At 52.7% G+C, this 22,988-nt stretch overlaps 1 protein-coding gene across 5 annotated transcripts in view; it reads left to right on the top strand.

Annotated features, from left to right (window-relative positions):
• UBE3B (ubiquitin protein ligase E3B) overlaps positions 1-21,495 on the top strand; it is a 51,311-nt gene extending 29,816 nt beyond the window's left edge. For all 5 annotated transcript variants that reach the window (XM_032310955.1, XM_032310957.1, XM_032310952.1 and 2 more), the window contains 11 exons: positions 333-432; positions 5,165-5,284; positions 9,215-9,391; positions 9,506-9,616; positions 11,728-11,865; positions 12,180-12,245; positions 13,981-14,039; positions 16,379-16,561; positions 17,080-17,191; positions 19,983-20,075; positions 21,070-21,495. In XM_032310955.1, coding sequence (XP_032166846.1) covers positions 333-432; positions 5,165-5,284; positions 9,215-9,391; positions 9,506-9,616; positions 11,728-11,865; positions 12,180-12,245; positions 13,981-14,039; positions 16,379-16,561; positions 17,080-17,191; positions 19,983-20,075; positions 21,070-21,261 — 1,351 coding nt within the window. In that variant the 3' untranslated portion in view covers positions 21,262-21,495. The remainder of the gene's footprint in view (positions 1-332; positions 433-5,164; positions 5,285-9,214; positions 9,392-9,505; positions 9,617-11,727; positions 11,866-12,179; positions 12,246-13,980; positions 14,040-16,378; positions 16,562-17,079; positions 17,192-19,982; positions 20,076-21,069) is intronic.
• Positions 21,496-22,988: the final 1,493 nt, after the last annotated feature.

Genomic DNA, 22,988 nt, shown 5'->3' with positions numbered 1-22,988 from the left:
GGGGAAATGCTCTTGCACAACTAAACGTAAGATGACTGCAATTTTTTATCAATGATATGTCCACTCTGAGGTTGTGGCACTAGAGTGGGGTCTGGCAGATGCTTCCAGTAAAGAGCCAGACAGTAAACATTTCAGGCTTAGCAGACCAGATGGTCTTTTGCAAGTGCTCTGCTGTGCTGTTGTAGCGTGAAAGGAGCCAGAGACTGTACATAGTGGTCGTGTTCCATGGAAGTGGATTCACAGAAATAGCAGCAGGCTATGGTTGGCCACTCCTGCACTAGAGAATGGTTTCCGTGTTGTAATAACCCCAAACCCATGCCTTTCCTCTGAAGGGATCTCAAACCTAGCGTGCTCTTCCAAGAACTGGACAAGGACCGGAAACGGGCCCAGCTGATCCTGCAGTATATCCCGCATGTCATTCCCCACAAAAACGTGAGTTGCTTTCAGAGCTGGGCTTCTGAGCATCTTTCTGTCCCACCACATGGCACCTGACCTGCCCTTGCTATAGCAGTTGGAGAGAAAGACTTGATCTCCTGCTACATCAGGTTGTTAAGCCAAGTACAGAGACTGAAGACTGTGGGAACTAGCAGTTCAGGCAGGTGGGGTGTGTGTTGCAGGGATGGATGCTGCGGGGCCCAGTCAAGGGGACCTGCCCCAGCTGGGAATGGGGGAAGGGAGTCAGGAGAAGCTTCCAGAGGCAGAAGCAGGCAGTAGTTAAAGGCCTGGGTGATCGAGCATTGGTGCTTCTGGAGGGCTCGCCATGTGGTCTGGCTGCGGAGAACACCAAGGGGTACCAGGAAGCTGAGGAGGTTTATAGGAGTTGATACTGGAAGGTCTTTGCGAACCAAGGGCGGGAGTGTGGATTTTGGTTGGACTCATTGGAGTGTTTTCAGCTTCAGGGGCCCCTGGTCAGACCAGGGAGAGAGTTTTAGAGAGCTTTAGAGAGTTCCTTCTGGCCGTGGGATAGAGGACTGGCCACGGGCAGAGGAAAGACCATAGAATCATGAGAATGAAGACATTCAGAGGAGAGAGGAGATGGATTTCAGATGGTGGGCATGTTTCTGGCCTGGGCTCCGGGGCACTTGTTGGCATCATTTCCTGGGGTAGGAGAACAGGCAAGAGCAGGTCTGGGCAGTGCTGGTGAGGTCAGCTTTGAGTAGGCAACAGGCAAGGCATCCGCAGCTCCTCGAGGCCATTGTGCAACGGAGCTGGAGAGACACTCCGCATGTGGACAGCGCCCACATCTGGCCGCATCCATGGCCGTGGACAGGATGGTCAGGGAGCCAGAGGGAGCGAGATGACCAGGGACCTGTCCTTGAGGGTGCCAGCACGAGGAGAGGACTAACAAGAGGAAGGACACCAGCAACGTGGTGTCCCAGGCTCAAGGGACGTGAGAGGCTCGGGAAGGATGGGGTCCTGTGGTGAGAGTGTCGGGAAGCAAGGGTAGGCACCACCCCGTCTCTGGTCCGTAGTGACGCTCCAGAAATGTCTGCTGGACGCTGCGTACGGGGTTCACTGAGAGGAGGTTCCTGCAGGTCTTCCTGTGTCTTTCTTTCCTTTCCTTCTTTTTTGACAGGACATTTCTAGAAAACAGCACAGGTCACATTTTTGTAAATGTGAACATTTATTCACCTTATTTTTCAGAGCTACTTACTCCTCATTGCTCTCTGATATTGTTTCGACCTTGACGTTAATACTCGCAATTGCTGCTGTTCTCCCTCGAGGAGCGATACGCAGACAGATGTGGCTATTTAAATTGTTATTGCACTTGACAGCAGAACCTCTCAGAAATGAAGGGATTGCGTGGAGATAACTTAGTGAAACGTGTCTCCCACCCCCTCTGCACCCCCCACCCCCACCGAGGGAGGCCCTGACAGTAGCCCTGACTTTGCCTCAGATGGAGGCCCTGCAGCCTGGCAGAGCCAGCCGTGCTGTTGCTTTACTCTGCCCAGTGATGGAACGTTCTTCTTCACCTGAAGCTGAGTGATTTCTCTGTACCATCTACCCTTTGCTTCTTGAACAGCCCCTGACAGTGGAATCTAAATCTTCTGAGATGCACAGATGACTTGTTTGCCCTCTGGGTCTTCTGTGTTCTGAGGATTCTGAGGAATCGCCCCCTTCTGCAACCACTCTGGAAGTGGCTTCAAGGCCTTCATCTCCAGGCCCTTGTCCACTGTGGTGCAGTCCGGCTGCAGACACAACACCTCGCGCTGGGCCTCCATGCCTGCAGAGTCAGCCCTGGACCGTGGCATTCCCTTATCATGCAGCCTAGGAATCCGCTCCGTGTCTCTGCAGTTCACAGATGGCATCCCCACCTGCCCCTGGGTTGTCACAGGGCAGTTTACATTTTTGAGAGGAGCACAGTGAAATCTGTTGGCCACTCTGTGAAGTACCAGCTTGAGCTCACATTGTCAGCCTTTCACTTGAGGATGTCCTATTTGCTAAGCTGGGTTTTAAAAAGGTTAACTAGGGTGCCTGGGTGGCTCAGTGGGTTAAGCCGCTGCCTTCGGCTCAGGTCATGATCTCAGAGTCCTGGGATCGAGTCCCGCATCGGGCTCTCTGCTCAGCGGAGAGCCTGCTTCCCTCTCTCTCTCTCTGCCTGCCTCTCCATCTACTTGTGATTTCTCTCTGTCAAATAAATAAATAAAATCTTTAAAAAAAAAAAAAAAAGAAAAAAAAGGTTAACTAAATTTGTTAATTTCAGTGTACCTGTATTTTTAAAAAGCAGCTACTAAGCCCTTAGCATACACTTACTTACTTTTTTTTAAAAGGTTTTATTTATTCATTTGAGAGAGAGAAAAAGCACAAGCAGAGGGAAGAGGGGCAGAGAGAGAGGGACAAGTCATGCTACCTACTGAGCAGGGAACTAGAGATGGGACTTGATCCCAGGACCCTGAGATCATGATCTGAGCTGAAGGCGGACGTTTAACCAACTGAGCCACCCGGGCGCCCCGTGCACACAAACACATTCAGTGATTTAGGACCCTAGCCACCTTATAAATGGCTCTGTATTTCTTTAGACCTAGGAATGCCGTGCAAGTCCTTACTGAGCCCTTGGGGTTGCTGAAAGCAAGAAGCCTGGGAACCTCTGAGATTAGTTGGCATGACTTGGGGGCTATAATCTAATCCTTGCTGTGCTTTTGCTTTGGGGAGTTTTGCTGAAGATTGCCATCAGGGCTTTTGTTTGGTTCATGAACTCTTTCTTTCACATCTCTTGGGACCTTTCCTGGCCCCTGGCCCCTGTCCTGATCCCATGATGGCCTGGACAGGTCCAGGAGGGCATCTGTGGCTCAGTATGTCACAGGGTGTCCTCTCCTGATGAGGCGTATGCTGCCCTCACGCTGACACGTCTTGCTGGAATGCACAGGGCAATAGGGTCTCCCCAGTCACTATGGCATTTGCTCTAAATGCCAAACCCTCCCTGTTCTTGATCTCACTCGAGTGGGTGGCTCCCAGCGCTGTTCTTGCTTCCCTTAACGTTTTTGAAGGCCTCAACTCTGCCTGGTTCACATACACAGCACTTCATTCTCTGTGCCGTCTTATGTAGCTTCTACTCATCTGTGTGATTCATCTCCCCATTGGGACTTGAGTCCTTCCTCTACTGTTTGTGCCTAAAAGGCCTAATGCCCTGTGGGGTGGGCAGGGCATTAGGTAGCCCATCATACCCTGTGGTGTGATGGGCTATGTGTGGGTCCTGGGTTTGAATCTGGCTCCTTTGTCCACCAGCTCTGGGACCTTGGGTGAGTGAGTCCGTTTCTTCTTCTGCACGGTGGGTCCTTTCCCAGACGTCTCCTGTGGTTGCTGAGGCCTCAGCCCCTTGAGCCCTGCTTACAGTTGCCCGCAACTGTTTTCCACACCCCATGGAAATCAGGACCTTGTCCGGGGATTCCTGGGCGACGGGCAGTCGCTCAGCCGCCTCTGCACTTCTGTTTCCGTATATGAGGTCTCTGCCCCTTACTGGGTTGACCCAGATGGGAAGCTCGTCTTCTGCCTCATGTGCAGGTGATCGTTCTACAGATTTGGGGGCAGAGGAAGCGGTTGTGCCCCACAGCTCACAAGTGAAAGACCTGTTTTGGAAGTCAGCAGTCCTCCGGCACAGACGGGACAGGCGACAGTGGCCTTCACCCCATCATAGCTGCCCTCACTGTCACTCAGTCTGTTCTTCCCCTCCATGTTGTCCTGGAAACCCTGGAGCTTCTGGTACTACTCTGAGCACTTCAGTCCTTGTTTCAGGACTCGCTGACCAGCCGCATCACACTGCTCTGCTGAGAAGTAGTTCCTCTGCTAAATAACCTTCCTCCTCCCTGGGAGGCCATTCCTGCTACAGCTATATTTATTTCATGGCCAGTTAAATGATCAAATGGGAACGCACTAGCCTCCCCTGTATACAGTTAATCCTTATTACCATTGTTACTGTTCTGACTGTCCTGTTTGTATTTAACAAAGCTTTTGACTTTGGAGGGGATTCTCATTTAAAAAAATAACAACAGAGCAGTCTTTGGATTTATTTCTTCATTCAGCTGACATCATCTGAGTGCTTTTACAGCAGTGATTCTCATATTTGGGATGGGGCAGAGGATCGTACTCTCCTACAAGGGGCTTTTCAGGGTCTTGACCATGGCGGGAGAGAGGGTTCTTCTCTAACAGTGACTGAGAAATGTTACTGGGTAGGGGTGGTGTGCTTGAGGTCAAAAGACCTTTATTCTGTGGGATCATTTCTTTTTTAAACTTCTGACAGTGAAAAGAATTATCTTTGAAATGTTTCTGTTTTGCAACCCATGACGTTGATGTCCTTTAAAGCAAACACAGCTCTGTAAAGCACCCTGGGTGACCTGTCCTGCTGCCATGCCAGGTTTTTGTAGTGGTTTATCAACTGAATGAGAACGATGTTCTCTCAGACCATTGTTACATGGACTCTGGCTGCAGCCAGACTGTTCATTCTGTGACCTTTCTTCCTTGGCATGTATTTAGCTGTAATTTCTAATTCCCCAGATTTGGGGGGAACATCTACTATTCTCCCAAGACACTCCTAACCAGCAGCACTTGTCAGAGAGTCTCATTCTGCTTGCCTCTTACGTGACTGGTTTCACTAATCTTGTACAGCGTGTCTTCGGGAATCATCAGTTGTTGACCCGGTTTCTGGTCTCACCTTTGCTCATTTCAGAGAGTTCTCCTGTTTCGAAACATGGTCACCAAGGAGAAGGAGAAGCTAGGGCTCGTGGAGACCAGCTCAGCCTCTCCCCACGTCACTCACATCACTATCCGACGGTCCCGGATGCTGGAGGTGAGAAGCCCATCCAGAGAGGTGGACTTTTCAGTGCATGATCTGTTGCCTCCAACCATTCTTGTCACTCCTTGATCTGTTAGCACTGAAGTCAAGGCTTGGGGTTGGAATGGGGCCATTGGTCCTGTCGTGTGCTCCGGAGAGCTGCCTGATTAAACGTGACCTCAGTGCTGGGGACCCATAGTATGGTATTTCCCTGCCTTTTCCCCATGAGGGCCCCAGGGCTGGAACATCAGACACTGTGCTCTTTGCATTGAGGACAGGAAGTGCTGCATGTGGGCATTCTCATGTCTGTGCAAACTCCCTTGGCCCTGGGAGACCTCTTGCCCAGACTCCCAACCGTGAATAGGGGGCTGGAGTGTAGGTATCAAGTTTACTGAGTCATAGTGCGAGGTGGGGGGAGGGGGGTGCGTTTACTGCACAGCCAGGAGTTCTTCGTAGATGGGAACTTCAGAGAAACAGGGAAGTGGCCTGCCTCAGCCAAACCCAGTGTCCAGTGTGACCCGCCTGTGACAGGTCCCTGTCTTCAGAACGCTTTACCTCTGTATGTCAGAAAATCCTAATAACCGAATGAATTTGTCAACACGACACTGGCTACCGTCTACTGGAATGTCGTTACAGTAAATGTGTGTGCCTGTGAGGTTACCATGAGCCATTTCCCACCCCACCCCCCAGGGTTGTGCAGTGTGGAGCCCGCCCAAATGTGCTGACCCTGCCGGTGGTTGAATTGGTGACTGAACCCCAAGTCCACATGTCCAGGAGAGGCTGGACTTGATATAGTTGCTCCTGCTTGCTCTTTGGACCTTCTCTCTGGCTCTAGCCACAGCCCCTCATTAGCACATTTTGCGGCATAGGGCAGTCGTGGGATCCCAGGATGGCACGTGGCCATGTGGCCACATAGCCAGACACCAGCAAATGGCACTGGCAGTAGCCCTTCCTCCCCCTCCCCCACAATTTCATTTACCCCTTGGGGCATTCACACTCCTTCGCTAGAGAACTGCTTTTAGTTCCCCTGAACCTTGGTGACTGACACAGGGGTCTGCTGGGGAGAGGCAGCGTTTGGTAACCAAAGTTTTTGACATTCTTAAAGGTAGAGAGGAGAGACTTAAGTGCCTCCAGGGACCCTGCTGGTCATGGGAATGGGTCAGGCTGGCTGAGTGTGTCCATGCAGGAGCATCTCGTTTGCACCGTGAGCAATACGACTTGCACTGCTCCCTCCTGCTTTTCTTGAAACACAGCCTCAATTTAGATAACTGCTTAAGGAAGAGCCCTGCTCGTGAGCCGGCCGATGACACCCGACATCCAGCCTCAGGGCTGGCGAGCAGTAGAGAGGGCTGGGCAGCTGGGGAACTCGTGCCCCCTCCAAAAGAAACCACCTGCTCCTCCTGTCCCTTACGGTCCCCAGTCCCTCTCAGACGTGGCCGGCACCAACAGGAAGGCTGGGGTGGCAGAGATGGGTGTGTGTCCTGAGAGTGACGGAGTCTCTGGCTCCCTCCTCAAGTGTCGCTGCTTGTGGGAGACTCACCGCATGTCCCAGTTACCCTGGGCCTGCTTCCTCAAACACAGCCCTCAGGGGGTGTCGTCGGTCTGTTCCTGGCCAAGTCTGCTTTTTTTTTTTAATATTCCCTTAGAGTATATCTTGTCATGAAACAGATTACTGTTGTTCCTTTTGAACTAGGAAGGGGAGAGGGTCACACACTCCGTTGCCCTAGTTCTCGTCACGTGCTGGTTTGGTTGTGAGAGGGGAGCCCAGTGGCATTTGCTTGATTTGGACACAAGGGGGCATCAAAAAACTGATCTTAGACACTCCTGTGCGATTCTGGCCTTCTATCCAGTCTCCTTCTCTGTGGTTTCACTGAAGGTGGTGCTTCTGCACTGTCCGTGCAGGTGTTAGTCTGAAGTCTTGCAGGAAGGCTTTCCCTCACAGAGAGTGAACTGGGGCTGGGACCCTAGCATCTCAGGACCGGGAGGAACCATAAACCATCCTCTGCCCAGCTCTGTCCCCGCAGCCACAGGTGGAACTGGGATTCACAGTCATGCTCACGGAGGTCTCAGTGGGAGAGCTGGGCTCTCATGAGCCATTCTCATTCCCAGGTCAGAGTCTCTGCCTCTGCTCTTTGAGTGCAGGATACCCTCCTCCCACTCACCTTTCAAAAGGAAGGACGCAGATCCAGTTCTCGTGTACTGACACTCGTGCCCAGAGGGCGCAGCAGGCAATTTTGTCAGAGGAGGCAGCTGGCACATTATGCTCTATAGCTCTTCAAAGAAAAGGCCAGCGTGGGGCTGATAAAGAAGAAGTAGGATTCGACTCCAGTGAACATTCCTTAAGCACCTGCCTTGCATGTGGCCACGTGCTAAGTGCTTGCACGTAACTCCATCTCATTTAATCAGCGTGATCCTGGCACCCCTGCAAACATGAAGTCAGCTTAGGGAGGCATCATCTCAGAGCAGAATGGAGGAAATCTGCAGGCAAGCAAGAACGTGCTGGAATTCTCCACCCATCCACGACTCCATGCCAGGATAATTACCATAAATGCAGGCAGAACGGTTTAACCATTCTGCTGCAGCTGCATGCTGACTTCCTGTGTTCTGTTGCTTTTCCTCTCACTCAGTGCTTCTCAGGCTTCCACTTCTCAAGTGCTTCTCGGGACTGCGCACCCAAAGCCTCTGCCTTCCAGAGTTCGTTATTATGGGCTCTCCACTTGGGAGCTTAACCCCAGGATAAGATCAGAAGCTACCAGGGACAGTCCTTTGCATTACGAGGGGAATATGATGAGCAGCAAGGCGGCAAGAGTTCCCCAAAGCAGTTCTTGGCATTCTGGCCCCGTGTGCTTAGTGATAAGGGACCAGGCCGGCAGGCAGGTGGCTGCCGTGGAGATGGTCTGTCTTGTGTTAGCAGAATGTCTGATGGCACCACGGCCGTGACTGGGAGGGAGACCCATGGGCGGCCTCAGTGGGGTATTGCAGTGGATTTCTTCCTTACATGACAGTATCTAAAGAGCTCAGTTGTACCCCCAAGATAGAGCCTCTTGTCTTGGACCAGAAGGCTCTTCCCTGGCCATGGTCTTGTTCAGCACTGCTTCTGACGGTCACTCCTCGAAAACAAAAACCTAAACTAAGCTTGCTGATGCCAGGAACACATTAGATGACAGAACCAGGAGCCCGAAGACCTCAACAGATTAGAATCAGGAGGCGCACTAAACAAGATAATGGAGTTCAAGAACACTAAAGTCGCATCTTAGAGTTCTGTGTGGATGGCTGCGTGCCTTGGGGGCTGGCTGCTGGCCAGGGGCTGTGCGGGGCTCCTCCCTGCTCCCCCTGCCTCGTGTGGACCCAGCATCACTCCCGCACCCTTGTCCCTGCCATCTGTTTGCTCTGCTGCCAACAAAGATCTTTCAGAGAAAGTCCACCACATCTCACCCTGCCTGGACTCTTCTGTGGCCCCCCACTGCCCTGAATTCCTCAGCCTGACTCACCCAGGCTACCAGGAGTTGACAGGGGGAGGGTATTTTCATTTTTCATCTTAATAGGGGTTTGGCTGAGTTCGGCTGATTTTTATCATGAGCTAAATAAGTTAGTCTTTGCATTAAAATGGGTGGGGTCTTGTCCCAGTTACTTCTGTCCTTCGACAGCGAAGAGCTTGTCACTGCTCATCTTGTCTGCCTTCCCCACCTCCGTGCTCTGCATTATCTCAGGGCCGCCTCCCCATGCCACAGAGCAGTGGAGTCACATCCCCAAAATGAGTTTCCCTTATAACGGGCTCATTTAAAAGCGGTGAGAACTTCCTGTGCCTGTACCCCACATCCTGACTCCCATGTTTAGTAATGATGCCAGAAAGGCTAGACACGGGAGCCAGAGCCTTGGAGCAGCAGCCTTGAGTTGGGCAGAGGGCCTCCCCCTCCTAACGGGTTGCCATTCTGCCCTCGGCAGGACGGCTACGAGCAGCTCCGGCAGCTCTCCCAGCACGCCATGAAGGGCGTCATCCGCGTGAAGTTTGTCAACGATCTCGGCGTGGATGAGGCAGGTATTGACCAGGATGGCGTCTTCAAGGAGTTCTTGGAGGAAATCATTAAGAGGGTGTTCGACCCGGCGCTCAATCTATTCAAGGTATTTAAGGGGCGCAGGAGCGGGGCTGACAGCAGCCAAAAGCTCAGTGAGGAATGAGAAGCAAAGTGCCAGGCCTGTGGGCTCCCTGCCTCTCTCTGTTCTTCTCCCTTGCAGACAACCAGCGGGGACGAGAGGCTCTACCCCTCGCCCACGTCCTACATTCACGAGAACTACCTGCAACTCTTCGAGTTTGTGGGCAAGATGCTGGGGAAGGCCGTGTACGAGGTATGCACGCTCAGGAGTGTCGCACCAGGAGGGAAAACAAGATGTTAGAAGTCCCGGGGACTTGGTGCACAGTGTCCTGGCTGGGCCCAGGCACATAAAATCCCTGTCATTGGGATGGAGCCCAAGAAAGAGGACGGGACCCAAGATTACTGAACAGAAACACTGGGTGCTTCCCATGTGCTGTGTCATTTCATCCTCTTGCCCGTCCTGTGGCCTGGCTGCCATTGTCTCATTTACCTGCCGGTGACAGAAGTAAGGCTTTAGGAAGTCACTTGTCTAGAGTATCAGCACTAGTTAAGCGGTAGAACCCAGATTCACATCCAGGCCAGCATGGTCCCATTGTAGGAGGGCAGCATTTTGTGGGGTGTGATAGTCGTTAGAGCTGTTTTCTTAAATCCTTTGTTACTGGGGTGAGTGCTTCTGAGCAAGCCACAGGCATCTTGGTGTTGCCTACGAACCAGAGCAGGACAGCAGGTCGAGACCGGTCTTCACTGGCTAGCCGGGAACTGTGCGAGTGTGGCCTGTTTATTTCTGTAGGCCCTGGTTCTTGTCAGAGGAAGTAGGGACAATAAAAGCTATATTATTGGGTTGCCGCAGATAGTAAATGAGTTAAGACACCTCCTGTGCTGCCTGGCTCGTCAGTTTCGTGGGGTCAGGGCGGCGTGGACTCATGTAGGCAGCAGGAGAGGAGCGGTCCACCCAGCTCCTGATCCCTGTCCACTGCGAGCCAAGCCAGCAGAACTCCCTCCAGGGACGCTTGGTCCCTACCCTAAGGGTCTTGCTCCCCAGGCTGGAAGGAAAGCTGCAGCAGGAGCTTGTGGCCTTCACAGTGGACTCCCAAACTGCCTGAGCAGTACTGCCCCTCACCCGGCACAAATCCTGGGGAAGGCAGAGCCGGTGGCTGGAGCAAATGGAGGGAAGCAGGAAGAGAGGCCATGTGGGGGCAAGCATCTGCATTCTTGGTGTCCGTGGCCTCAGTCTCTGGCCAGGGTGCTGGCAGATGCCCCATCTGCATCCCTGCCCAGGCTCCCTCAGGCTGCCTCCCGCCCTAGATCGGTTGCAGGGGCCTGGGCTCCTTTTCTGTGCTTCTCTTTCCACATCTGCAAAATGGAGACCATCTCTCAGTTCATTCCCATTTAGAAAAGAAATCCCATGAGGATGTCCCTAGCCATATGCCACATTTCTCTTTTAAACATGTAGCTGTGATATGCCCACAAGAGTCAGACCAGTGACTTCTGTGAATGTCCTCCCCTATTCCTCTGGACCCAGCGTCTGTCTCCTCCCTCTCCAGCAGTAACAGTGCAGAGAAATTAGGACATGTGAGGAGTAGCATGCATTAACTCACATAACCCTTGCTGTCCTCTGAAACAGGTCATCATCGAGCCTGAGCCCCTGTCCCTTCTAAATCTCTCCGACTTACATGCTTCCCTTCACCTGGAACAGTCTGCCTCTCCTCCCCAGCGTTCCGCAGTGGTTTCCTTGCTGCATCCCTGCCTCCTGTCTTCCTCCTGGGGCTCCCCGCTGCCCTCCAGATAGAATTCAGACTCCAGGAGCCTCAGGAGGCCCCTCCAGATCTGGCCCTGATCCCTCCTGTCCCCTCCCTTGCACGCTGTGCTGTGTGTGGAGAGCTGTGTTCCCTCCCCGGGGAATCCCTGTGGGGCATGTACGAGAGGCCTTGTGCTGCTTAGGTCCAGCTTGGATAGGTCTTTATCCTGGAGACATACCCTGTCCTGGATCCAAGGGAGAGCCGATGCTTTGCATTTCTCTCCACCCTGCTCATTTAAACCTTAAAATTGGGAGGCTGTGCCAGTCCCCATTTACAGATGAGAGATTGATGGCCTGCAGCCAGGCAGCAGTGCAGCTGGGGCTGGATCCCTGAGCGGTGCAGCTCCGAAGCCTGTGCCCTTACCTGCTATGCTCTGCCGGCCCCCGTAGGTGCTTGGCAGTGTCCTGTAGTTGGGAGGTACTGGTCTCCAACTCAAAAGTTTAGGAAGTACCCAGCGATGTCCTTGGCACCCTCAGAGCCCCTCTGCAGCCCCAGCCACCCCACCAGGGTCACTGAGATGGGATCCTCCGTGGCAGACAGCAAGCTCCTATCTCCCCTCTTGTAGGGAATTGTGGTGGACGTGCCCTTCGCGTCCTTCTTCCTGAGCCAGCTGCTCGGGCACCACCACAGCATCTTCTATAGCTCTGTGGATGAGCTGCCTTCGCTGGACTCGGAGTTCTATAAAAACCTCACCTCCATTAAGGTCAGTGTGACATGGTGGGTGTAGCTGCAGGCTGGTGTCAGCTCTGTCAAGTGAAGGCCTCAGGGTTCCAATGTGGTGGGAGGCGATTTCCTGCTCTGGTGCAGGGGCCACTCTGTAGCTTCCGGAGGCTCCCATGTCCCCTTCTGGGAACTCCTACCTCCTTGCTCACAGTGACGAGCAGCCTTTGCCTTTGCTTCAGGCCTGGTGGCCAAAGTGGTCCTGCCCACGCAGTACTGGGTAGGACAGGATGTGGTACAGCCTTCAAGGATATGGCCTGCTGGGTGCCAACACTTGCCCCTTCTCTGTTGTATTAGCGCTATGATGGGGACATTGCTGACCTGGGCCTGACTCTGTCGTACGATGAGGACGTCATGGGTCAGGTAAGTCGACCTCTATGGCTGAGCAATTCTTTGCCGCCCTCCACTGGCTTCCTGGGACCCGCCTCATTCTTGGTTTTCGCCCCGGGAGGTCGACAAACCAGGGCTGCCTGTCCTCTGGTGCTTGGCCCCCTTGCCCATCCCCCAATTCCTGCCTCGCCAGCAAGGGGGCTCTTCCCCCTTCCATTCCCAGTTGACCTGGCCTTTGCCTGCTGGGCCCTCAGAGAGCTCCCCACAGAGACCCCGCATTGCTTAGATCGCATTTAGGGTCATTCCTGATGGGAGCTCTAATTCCCCATTTGTAACATTGCTTTTCCTTGCCGTGGTGAGGATTAGCTATCACACACGGAGGCTTGTGATTTGCAGAGGGGAAGAAGCCACCGGAGAAGTGGCTCGAACAGAATCCAGTCCTTGCTCTGGCTCGTCCCACAGAGCAGAGCAGGGAGAAAAGACTGTCGACACTGTGGCAGCAGAGGCGTCTCTTAGGACCCAGAGTTTTCCTTTTGGCTTTTCCCTGAGGTACCCTCCGCGCCCTCCAGAGATGTCCCAGTGGACACCTGCATGAGCCTCTGTGCACCCATGTTCTGAGGGCTGCGAGGAAAACCGGACCTAGAGCTGCGTAGTGCAGAGCTGGCTTCTTGGAGCCAAGCCTGCGTTGCCTCCAAGAGGTCCCTCAGTCTCCCTGAGCCCCACTTCTCTTGGACCAGCGTGACACCATGAACTCCCGCAGGCTACATCCTGCAGAGAGCCCCAGCACGCTGGTGTAGGAGCACTCTGACCGGCCTGTGAGGGAGCAGCCTCCACCTTCCCCCAGAGTGGTTCTCCGAGGCTCTCCAAGTAATAGCACATGGACCAGGCGCTGCCTAGAGCCCTGTCTGGGAAACACCAAGCTGGGTCAGAAGTCCCAGTTTTAGAGTCCTCCGATTGCCACAAGGTGTTCGCAGCGGTGGGCCTAGAGGCCACGATCGTTCCTTTCTGCATCATCAGAGACCCAGGATATCCTATTCGTAGAATTTCTGCTAAAATTAGCTTTGAAATTATGCCTTTTTGATTTTTTTAGGTGACCCCCAGAAATGCCTGAAGTTGAGGAAAATACTTGAGTCCACAGTTTTCAAATCTTTAATCAGATTTTGAGCCTTCCTCCTGAGAATTTTCTCTTCTGATGATAGAAATAATTCAAACTGCTAACCACAGATTCCACTATGAGATGAGCACAGTATCTGAAAAAACCAGTTAGAGCACCGGCGCCCAGAGAGCACTGCTGTTAATGTGTCATCTGTGTGTTTTCAGAATTCTCTCCCCGGGCACCTGTGTAACTTTTTTTTTTCCCAGAAACGGTATCATACCATGCGTGTTATTATATATTATTTTTTTCCCCACCTTCTCAACAAATGCACGTTTTCTTCGTATTTTTTAATAGCTGCACATTCCAGGTTACAGTTTACCAACATTTATTTAACTGTGCTCCTAATACAAACACGGTCCTCTCCACAACATTTCAAAGCCTCAGTATCAATGTCTTAATGAGGATCAGAAGAGAAGAAGCCTTCCATATTGATTGGACAGGGTCTGCTTGTTGATAGTTAAGCCCTGGCTTCTTGTGAAAATGATTATTCCAAAACATGTCCCATCTTCATTCTGTTATTACGGACATCAGTGGTGGGCCCTTTCATCTTCAGGAAGCCTTATTTCCCCAGTAGAATCCTGTCGAGTAATTGCTCCCCATCTTCTCCCCCAGCTTGTTTGCCATGAACTGATTCCTGGAGGGAAGACCATTCCTGTTACGAATGAAAATAAGTGAGTATAGCAATTAGATTTTTAAGGTCAGCACTTGAAAAGACTTCATTCTGGCTCTCCGGTCTTACTTTGAGAATTTATTAAGATAGATTGAAGTAGAAAGAGGCCATAAATATCATAATGGAATTTACTGGTTACAGTTCATAGGCCAAAATTGTATTAAATTCGATTTGCAAAATAAGAATTGACAATTTATTTTTTGCAGTAGCACATCTAAGGTCAGAGGCACCCAGGCCATGGTGTTCCTAGGAATTTAATGATGGCTCAAGATGCAGACAAATGGATTCTGAGCCGCTCGGGCACATAGTCCTGAACCCACAGGGCCCAGAGGCAGAAAGACACCTTGGAGGGGCAGATCATTTTGGAATGATAGCATGTGGCAGTTGTATGAAATGCTGTTCTTGAGAAGACACAGTGATGAATTCAAATGCCACAGACAGGTCCTTAGACGTGGTGGGACTCGGAGGCCCGGCAGCTATTGTCACAGATAACAGGCTTTTAGAAATCTATCATAAATGTCAGCCTCTTTGGTACCTAGAAGCAAAACTCCTCAGTGCACTGTCTCCACCCACACTGTTCTCACCTCATTAAAACAGAAGAACCTGGCATGAGGAGTCGATACTGGCCCTTTTGTCAATCTGTCAGTCTTCTCCTGCCACCAGGCTCAGCTGAGCGTCATTCTCCCAGTGACAGGTGAGAGCTCAGTCCCACCTGGCGAGTCACTCGGATCAGATGCACGTTGCAGCCCGAGCGTCCCTCTGGGGTCAGGTGGGGGATCAGTCCTCCTGCTTGCGGAGCTTTTATTTAGACGGTCAGTGTGATCAGAAGAGCAGGCCTGATTCTCCTTGTGTTGGAAGGACACCAGTTTTGACTCCTAGCCACGGGGCATTAGTTGGACAACTGAGAAAAGAGCCGGGAGCCCAGGTTGGGAGGCACTGCCCGGGGGGCGTCAGAGAGCAGAGCCTCGTCCCACTGCTCCCTGCCGTGTGCCTATAACCATCCCTTCAGAGAGCTTCTCTGAGCTCATGAGTATAAAATACCCTTGAGGATGTCTGGTTCAGGTGTCTGATTCTCTAATGAAAACAGTGAATGTCACCAGTGTCAGCTATGTGACATGTCTCATAGATCCCTATCACCCCCAGATCGGTCGTGTTTCGCAGCATGGGTCACGGCCAGAAGCAGCAGGCCGACAACAGCCTGTGCTGGAGTGAGACTCCTACCCTGCCTGACCTGTGTGGAAAGCCACTTCACAAACTCTTATATGTTCTCAGCAAAAAAGCTTGGCATAAGGGGGGATTCAGTTCCACAGAAGGTCTTAAAAGGCTTGTCAAGGCCGATTCCGCCCTCCTCAGGAGTGATATTTGGTCTTGCACTTCCTGGTGGGCATTAGATGGGAAAGCCCTCCAGAGTCCCCCTCTCTCTTTTGGTAAAATGGAACAACAGCAGCACCCTGTCTCGAAGCATGTATGAAAGGGATATCGATCATGGAAAAAGTCGTATTTAGCGTTTCAGTGTGCAAGTCTGCTGCTGGATAATTTTTTTTAAATAGATGCATTTTCAAGGTCAGAAACTCAGGTCTGAGCCCTTTGGGGTAAAATTTTTATTTGGACTGTGCTAATTTGGGGTGCTAATTTGGAATTTGGGGAATCGTACCTGGGCTGGGCCCATGTTCTTTGCTAAGAAATCAGTCATGCTAGCATAACTGGATTTAACCTGTTCCAAAGGTTTGTGTTGTATTTTACACAGTCGTAGATGAGGTCACTGTGCTCAGAAAAGCAGGCCCAGAAGACCGTCTGCTCGGAACCATTGTTAGTGCCCTGACTTCCTGTCGAACTTAAGTGTAAGCCAGCTGCTTTTGGTCACAACTTTTCTCAGGCTTGCTTTTCATGACTTAGAGTCTTGGCCCAGATTAGTATGGCTTTGATGGAAGTTTCCTCGTGAAACCACTTTTTTCTCTGTTTAAAGTTTACTGAAGGATGGAATTCTCTCTTAATCGGATGATAGTAAATAAAAGTCCAAAAAGCACCATTTGTACTGAGAAGGGCCCTCTCCTTACCGGAGAATGTCTCACTTGGGTTCTTGGTACAGTGGGGTGTTTCCTGATGTCTGACCCCCGAGTTTTGGTGGAGGAGTGAATGAGGTAATGCCCTGAACGCATCAGGAGGGCTAGCTAGCTAGCATCACTATTGTCTTCGTCATCAGCATCATTCTGGTGAAACACCCTGGTACCGTTGGTGTTTCTGTGAAGTGGTCCCAAAATGACTGGACTCCTCTTTCAGCCCACTGGTAACAGCCCACTGGCCTGTTAATTCCCACTGTTTTGTTCCTGTTGGCAACAGGATTAGCTACATCCATCTGATGGCGCATTTTCGGATGCACACTCAAATCAAAAACCAGACAGCTGCCCTCATTAGCGGATTCCGCTCCATTATCAAGCCTGAGTGGACCCGGATGTTCTCAACCCCTGAGCTACAGCGCCTCATCTCTGGTGACAATGCTGAGATTGATCTGGAAGATTTAAAGTAAGCAACGAGTGGTTGGTTGGTTGGTTGGTTGGTTGGTCGGGGCCGGGGAGTGGGGGTTGGTGAGTGAAATCTTTGGCCTCCTGGGAAGCAAGCTGTCCCCTTGCTGAGCTCCTTCTATTTCAGGAGCCCACCTCCAAGTGTACTCCCTGATCCCTGGGCGAATCGCTCTGGAACAGAAGCTCCCCCACTTGTCTGCCTAGAGACTCAGAAGTGCAAGCAGAGACTAAGCGTGTCAGGGACTGCTGGGCTCTCCAGAATTCTGGGAAATGGCAGGGCAGGACCTCTGGTTAGCTCTTGTTTGCGAGTCACAGGAGTGTACAGCTCTGGAGCTCCCCACTTGTTCAGCTTCCAGGGCCGTGGGTCACGAAGGCATGATCATCTTCCTTTAAGAGAAGTCAGGAGTGACCCAGGCCTGCCAGAGCTGGCTGTGCCACTTGGCTAAAGTCCGTCCCTGCCTGGGTCTGTAAGCGCCCATTGGAATGTGTGGCTGAGCACATTGTCTTCCTTATTTTCAGGAAGCACACAGTGTACTACGGTGGCTTTCATGGAAGTCACAGGGTCATCATCTGGCTCTGGGATATTCTGGCCTCTGACTTCACACCCGACGAGAGAGCCATGTTTCTGAAGGTATTTTATATGTTACCTAGATGTGCATTCATAGATACTCTTGTAAACCTAGAGGCCACTTGATGTAAGAATTTACACTGGGAAAAAATAAACCTTACCAGGAGGACCTCCTATCATGAGCGTATCCTCTCCCATAGGCCACCTCCGTGGTGGGTCAAACAGTAACCAGACAGGCCAGAGGTGAGGCTGAGTCACACGGGCCCCAGAGCTGCTGCACACCTCTCTGCAGAGATAGGCCTGCATGGACAGGAGCTGGTTGGCCTCAGCACTCCGTCTTCCCCTTCGCTGGTGCTGGCCTTGCTCACATCTCGTTTCTTCCTTCCTATATAGAAGCAAATAGTGTTTATTACCTTAAAATTACAGACAAGCAATTTTTTTTTAAGCTTTGTTTTTAAATAATTTCTACACCCACTGTGGGGAATCAAACTTCTAATGCCAAGATCAAGTCACATGCTCCACCGACTGAGCCAGCAAGGCATCCTGAGACAGGCACACTTTTGAGTCTCTGTTCCTAGTGTCCCGGGACTGCCTCTGTGTACCCTTTTTCTCAGTGGTATAAAACATGCAGTGCCACACATACAGTGTGCCCGTAAAACACATGTGATTGAGTAGGCTGAGAGCAATGTGTGTTTCTGCAAACAGTGGCTGACATTAACCAGTTCCCTTATACCAGTGTCTTTGAAGTTGTAAATGTTCAGAACATCCACCCCCTCCCCCGCCCGATGCCACTCTGTTGTTTCCTGTTACATTGGCGAAGCCTTTTATGGGACAGTGGACAACATGCACACTTGTCTGTATTTGTTACACACGTGTGCATGTTTATAAAGATGGAATCCTCACTTTGCCACCTGCTCTCCTATTTGATATTTTACCGTGAACACTTTGTCATATTCTGGGGGTACATTTAAGTGCCTTGAGCTATTTTCCACTGGACATTTGGGTTTCAAGAATGGTCTCCGGTGACCTTGGTTGTTGAATCAACACAGTGTCACCAGTTGAAAGGGCAGCAGGTTTTCTTGTTCCTTGGCTTGTCATTCTGAGGAGAGTTCATTCCCATCAAGGAGCCCCCACACTTGCAGATGCAGAAATGCCCGGCTCGTCCCCATGGGTTTTAAAGGACTTGGGGTAGGCAGGTAGACATAATTCCAAAAATTCTTAAGAGAATCAAGTCTGATTTTCAGCAGCACCTCTTATAGGCACAACACCCCCTGCTGGCTTATAGAACCACTCCTCCGTCTCTCCTAGAAAGAGGAGAGAGCCCGTGGCTCCTGACTGTATGCAGTCTGTCCCACACAGCAGGCATGTTCGTGTCTCTGGAGAGCCGGTCCCCAGACCTGCTGTTCCTGCAGCCAGGCCCGGCGCCAGGTGGAAGACACAACCACTGTACGGGAGTGGCCCTGACTCTGCTTTCTTCAGATGTCACGCCAGCAGATGGCAGCTTCCTATGCCCTCTGCTCCTGCACCTTCCGTCCCAGGGGGATGAAAGCGGCATTCCCTCCATTGACAAGCCCCAGCTTGGAGCATGTGGCAGGTCTGAGTGGCCTGAACTGGGATAGGCATGGGCTCTTCGGGGTCTGTCTCCTCATCCCTGAAACAGCGAATCACACAGCTCCCGAGAAGTGACGCAATGAGGCCAGGTCCCAGAGCACTCAGTGCAGAGCTCAGCCCTGCTTTCTTCGTAGGAGCTGCTGCTGTGCTTTGGTTGGTGGAAAGTAAACCCTGCTGGGTAGTAGCATCGATACTTGGTGTAAAAAATAGTTTTTGAAACCTGCTGCACAAAAACTCTCTGGTTGCCCTCAGGAATCTCACAACCATTTAAAACACTGTTTCAGTGGTAATAGTTAAGAGCCAAACACGCAGCTTGCCGTGAAATTTTGAAGCACAGCTTGGTGTTACGTAGTAGGCCCAGTAGTAGGCTCATACATCCCCTGGAGAAGGGAGAGCGTTTCTAGCTGATGTTCAGTTCTAAAAAGCGAGTGCTTTCTAAGACTTTCTGCAGGTCTGTTGCTCGGATTTCTAAGTCAGTCTGGTTCCCCTGTGCAGACACGAGCTGCATGTGTAGGGAGATAACCCAGGTGCTGCCATCTGGAAGATGCAGGGAATCCCAGGAGTGTTGCAAGAGTGCATGGCTGGCTGCCCAAAGGCCCCATTCTCGGTGTCTGGGGTCTCAGTGCACCCCCTCAGCCTTGCTGGTGCCAGACGCCTGATCATTGTCTGCGTGCTGAGAGCAGGTTTGTCTGTCAGGGACAAAGCTCGCAGAGACCGCTCTGTGACCCAGCAGGCCGGGGTGCTCAGGTGAGCGCACCTGCACACCATCCCCCGGCTTGCTGGGAAGCCGAACAGAAAGCCAGGTGTGAGGGGAGCGGGCCTTCTCTCCTGCGCCATCCTTAGGGGCACCACCATCTCCCTCTGCCCGGTGCTCCTGTGCGTGGCGTCTCTCTACGCCAGGGCCCATGTGCCAGGCCCACTGAGATCGGTCCCGTGAGGGGAGTTTGTGTTGTTTCTGAGCTGTTCAGCTACACATTCTCCGCCATCCCTTGGGTTGGCGCGCACAAATGACTGGTCACATCTACTAGTGTGGCTTTCGTGTGTTTTAACCTTCAAAAACAACACCCTTAAGGGAGACATGAGACATGTACCAGTTCTTGGGCCGAATGCACGGTCTGTCACCTTCCACTCTCCAGTCATACTGTGACTAGAGAAAGCAAAAAAGCGCAGCTCGCCTGCCAGGGGCGTGTTGCTGAAGTTGCAAGAGCCCCACTCTGTCCCCTCAACCTGCCTTGTGTTGCAGTTTGTGACCAGCTGCTCCAGGCCCCCGCTCCTAGGATTCGCCTACCTCAAGCCTCCCTTCTCCATCCGCTGTGTGGAAGTGTCAGACGATCAGGTACTGCTGCCGGCGTTGGGGAGGCGGGGTGGCGCAAGGCGCCCGCTCTTTGGGGGGGGTTGCTGTGGGCGCTGCGGGAAGCTTCACACCCGGTCTGGGTCCGTGGGGCGGGCCACGCAGCTCCTGGGAGCGGGGTGAGAAGGTTCCACAATGCTCCAGCCAGGAGACCAGTCGGGCCCCCAGAGGATGCCCTGGGGCTCGGGCTGCTCTGGGGCCTCAGCTCTCTCAGGGTCCCTTTCTCTTTCCTCCCTCAGGAAAGGGTACCTGGGGGTGGTTTAGTAGCGGGTGGCTTGGCAGGGCTCCAGGCTGAGAGGCAGTTGGGGGAGGGGGTAAGGCTTAGGAATGGGGCAGGCAAGGGCTTGTGTGCTGGCCCTTGCTATCTGGCAGGCTGCATCGTTTCCTTGTCTGCAAGAGAGAACAAATGTCTCGGGTTGTCCTGCCCCATGGCGGGGTGCTTGAAGAGCAGCCGTGGTACACTATCTCAGCCCCTCTCCCCTGCCGGCAAAAACCCAGCGGCCTCTGCACATAGCTGCCTCTTGGGATGCTGCAGGCTGGTCTCTAGGTCCCTCGTGTGATGCTAGACAAGGCTCAGTCCTCTTAAGGAAGGCTGCCACACATTGCAGTCTGCCCTGGGCCACGTGCTGGCGGCAGGAAGTGGGAGGCTGTTTTTGGACCTTAAATGTGTCTACAGTAGTCTGGCTCTTTGGAAATTGGTTAACCGGTAACTAGCAGTTAATCCAAAGGCCCCCTTTTTGAGCGCTTACCTAACACAGGGGTCGCCCATGCAGGACAGGGCTGCTTCTGTGCGCTCAGCACTTGGGGCCGGGTGCCCTCCATTGGGGGGCTATCTCGGGTGGCAGTGCATTCTCACCAGTCCGGCCGTTCCACTCGACACCCAGGACTAGCCAGGTCCTCTCCTGGGTCGCCCACTCTGGCAGACCCCCGGCTCCCTCGCCAAGTGCCTCCCAACCGAGGCTGTGTTGTGTGCTTGCAGGACACGGGGGACACCCTTGGCAGTGTCCTCCGGGGCTTCTTCACCATCCGCAAGCGGGAGCCGGGTGGCCGCCTGCCCACCTCCTCCACCTGCTTCAACCTGCTCAAGCTGCCCAACTACAGCAAGAAGAGCGCCCTCCGGGAAAAGCTGCGCTATGCCATCAGCATGAACACGGGCTTCGAGCTCTCCTAGCTCTCGCCCCCGCCACCTGCCCTGGCCGGCTCCTGGGATCCCAAGGACCTTCAGCTCCAGGGGGCAGGGTAGCTCTGGGAGTGGGTGACCCACCCACCAGGTGACCTCGCACTCTCTATAGCCATGAGTCTCCCCTGTGGCCTCAACTACTTGGGATGCACCTGACGACTCCGTAGCGCTCTCCAGGTGACACTGATGGGAAGGGTGTTGAGAATAAACCTCCAGGTTCCTCCAGCGCTGGTCCTTTTCTCCTGCTTTCTGGGGCCTGAAGCCAAGGCTTGTGGTCACAGAGGGACTTCTCCTTTTGATAGTTTGGTTTTCTGGTGAGTCTTTTCTTTCCTGAACTTTCTGAATGAGCTGTGCATGAACAAGTGAGTGCCCAGAACTCCAGGGGTCCAGAGTGGCTTTCACGAGGCGGTCCTGAGTGCACGGAGTCCACTAGGGCTGAGACGCTCTCCTTCCTTTTCTGAAAACTCTTTACTCAGGTAAGGCCTCGCCAAGCCTCTATGCACTTGACAAAGTCTCTGCCTCCTTCCTGTCCACAGCGGCCCCTCTGCAGACAACCAGGCCTGCCTGCTCCCCAGGGAAGCAGAGTTGCCGGCCAGGAAGGCGGCAGAGCCCAGGAGGTTCAGGGCGCTGCCCCCACCTTGAAACCACGCATTCCACATGGCGGCAGTGCCCCCCCCCCCGCCCACGCACACACACCCAGTCTTGCCTCAGATGCTCTGAGTCCTTAGCAGGTGGGGTTGCTGGGAGGCCCCCCATTGGCTTGATCCCATCAATGTGTTCACACTGGCGGCCTGGCTTTGGGAGAAAGTACCTCTTGGCCCTTAAGAGCAGCTCTGTTTCCAGAGGGTGCTGGCTGTTCCCCCAAAGCCTGCTGATTCCTAAGGGGACAGCTGCCGTCCTCCTGCTTCTTTGCCCTGCTCTTGTCTTGCAAGGAACACTATCTGAGTTACCCAACTTGTTGGGGGAGTGTCTTCCCTCCACTGATGGTAAAATCCCAAGAAACTTGGGTCTTGCCCCTCATTTTTCTTCAGCACGGGGAACCAGGACACTTTGCACTGACGGAAGCTCAAAGGGCTGAGGAAACACTGGGCTGGGTTTTTTGGGTTTATTTTTTTTACTTCATTTTTCTCTTCCAACCCATTGTGCTCCTCTGCCCTTATCATGAGAACTTCATTCTCGATCCAGGGAATTGAGACAGAGGCCATGTCCGTGGTCTCTATTGACAGCCATCACCCTTGCCCCCCTCGTCAAGCTCCTTAGGCATCCCCACCACCAAGACTGAAGCCAGGAGTGCCTGGTCCCTCCTCTGTTCTGTGGAGCCGGCTGGGGCCTTCAGCTTTCTACCAAGCAGCAGAACACCTTCTGGCAAAAACCTTCATGTTGACGACAAAGTAGGCAGGACTGATCTCCATGGCCTCCCTCAGAGGTTGCAGATAGGTGCCGTGTCCCGCCCGGGCCCAAGCCTGGCTCCGTGAGAGCCCCTGGGCTTCTGCAAAACAGAGTTTATGTTTTACTTTGATGGAAAGAATTTAAAGACAAGAATTTATTATTGTTAAAGATTTGTAAGTAACCTCTGATTCTGTGGATTTGCCACTTTAAACACTCGACTCCTCTGAAGATCTCTGAACGTGTGTGCAGCGCGGAGCAGGCATGCACATTTATACCGTTGGCCTGCACGGATGCTTCCATCTTGACTCCAGTCACCCGCAGATTGGCCA

This window comes from Mustela erminea, chromosome 13 (assembly GCF_009829155.1).
Source record: "Mustela erminea isolate mMusErm1 chromosome 13, mMusErm1.Pri, whole genome shotgun sequence".
Lineage (NCBI taxonomy): Eukaryota > Metazoa > Chordata > Mammalia > Carnivora > Mustelidae > Mustela > Mustela erminea.
This window is presented reverse-complemented; position numbering and strand designations above follow the sequence as displayed.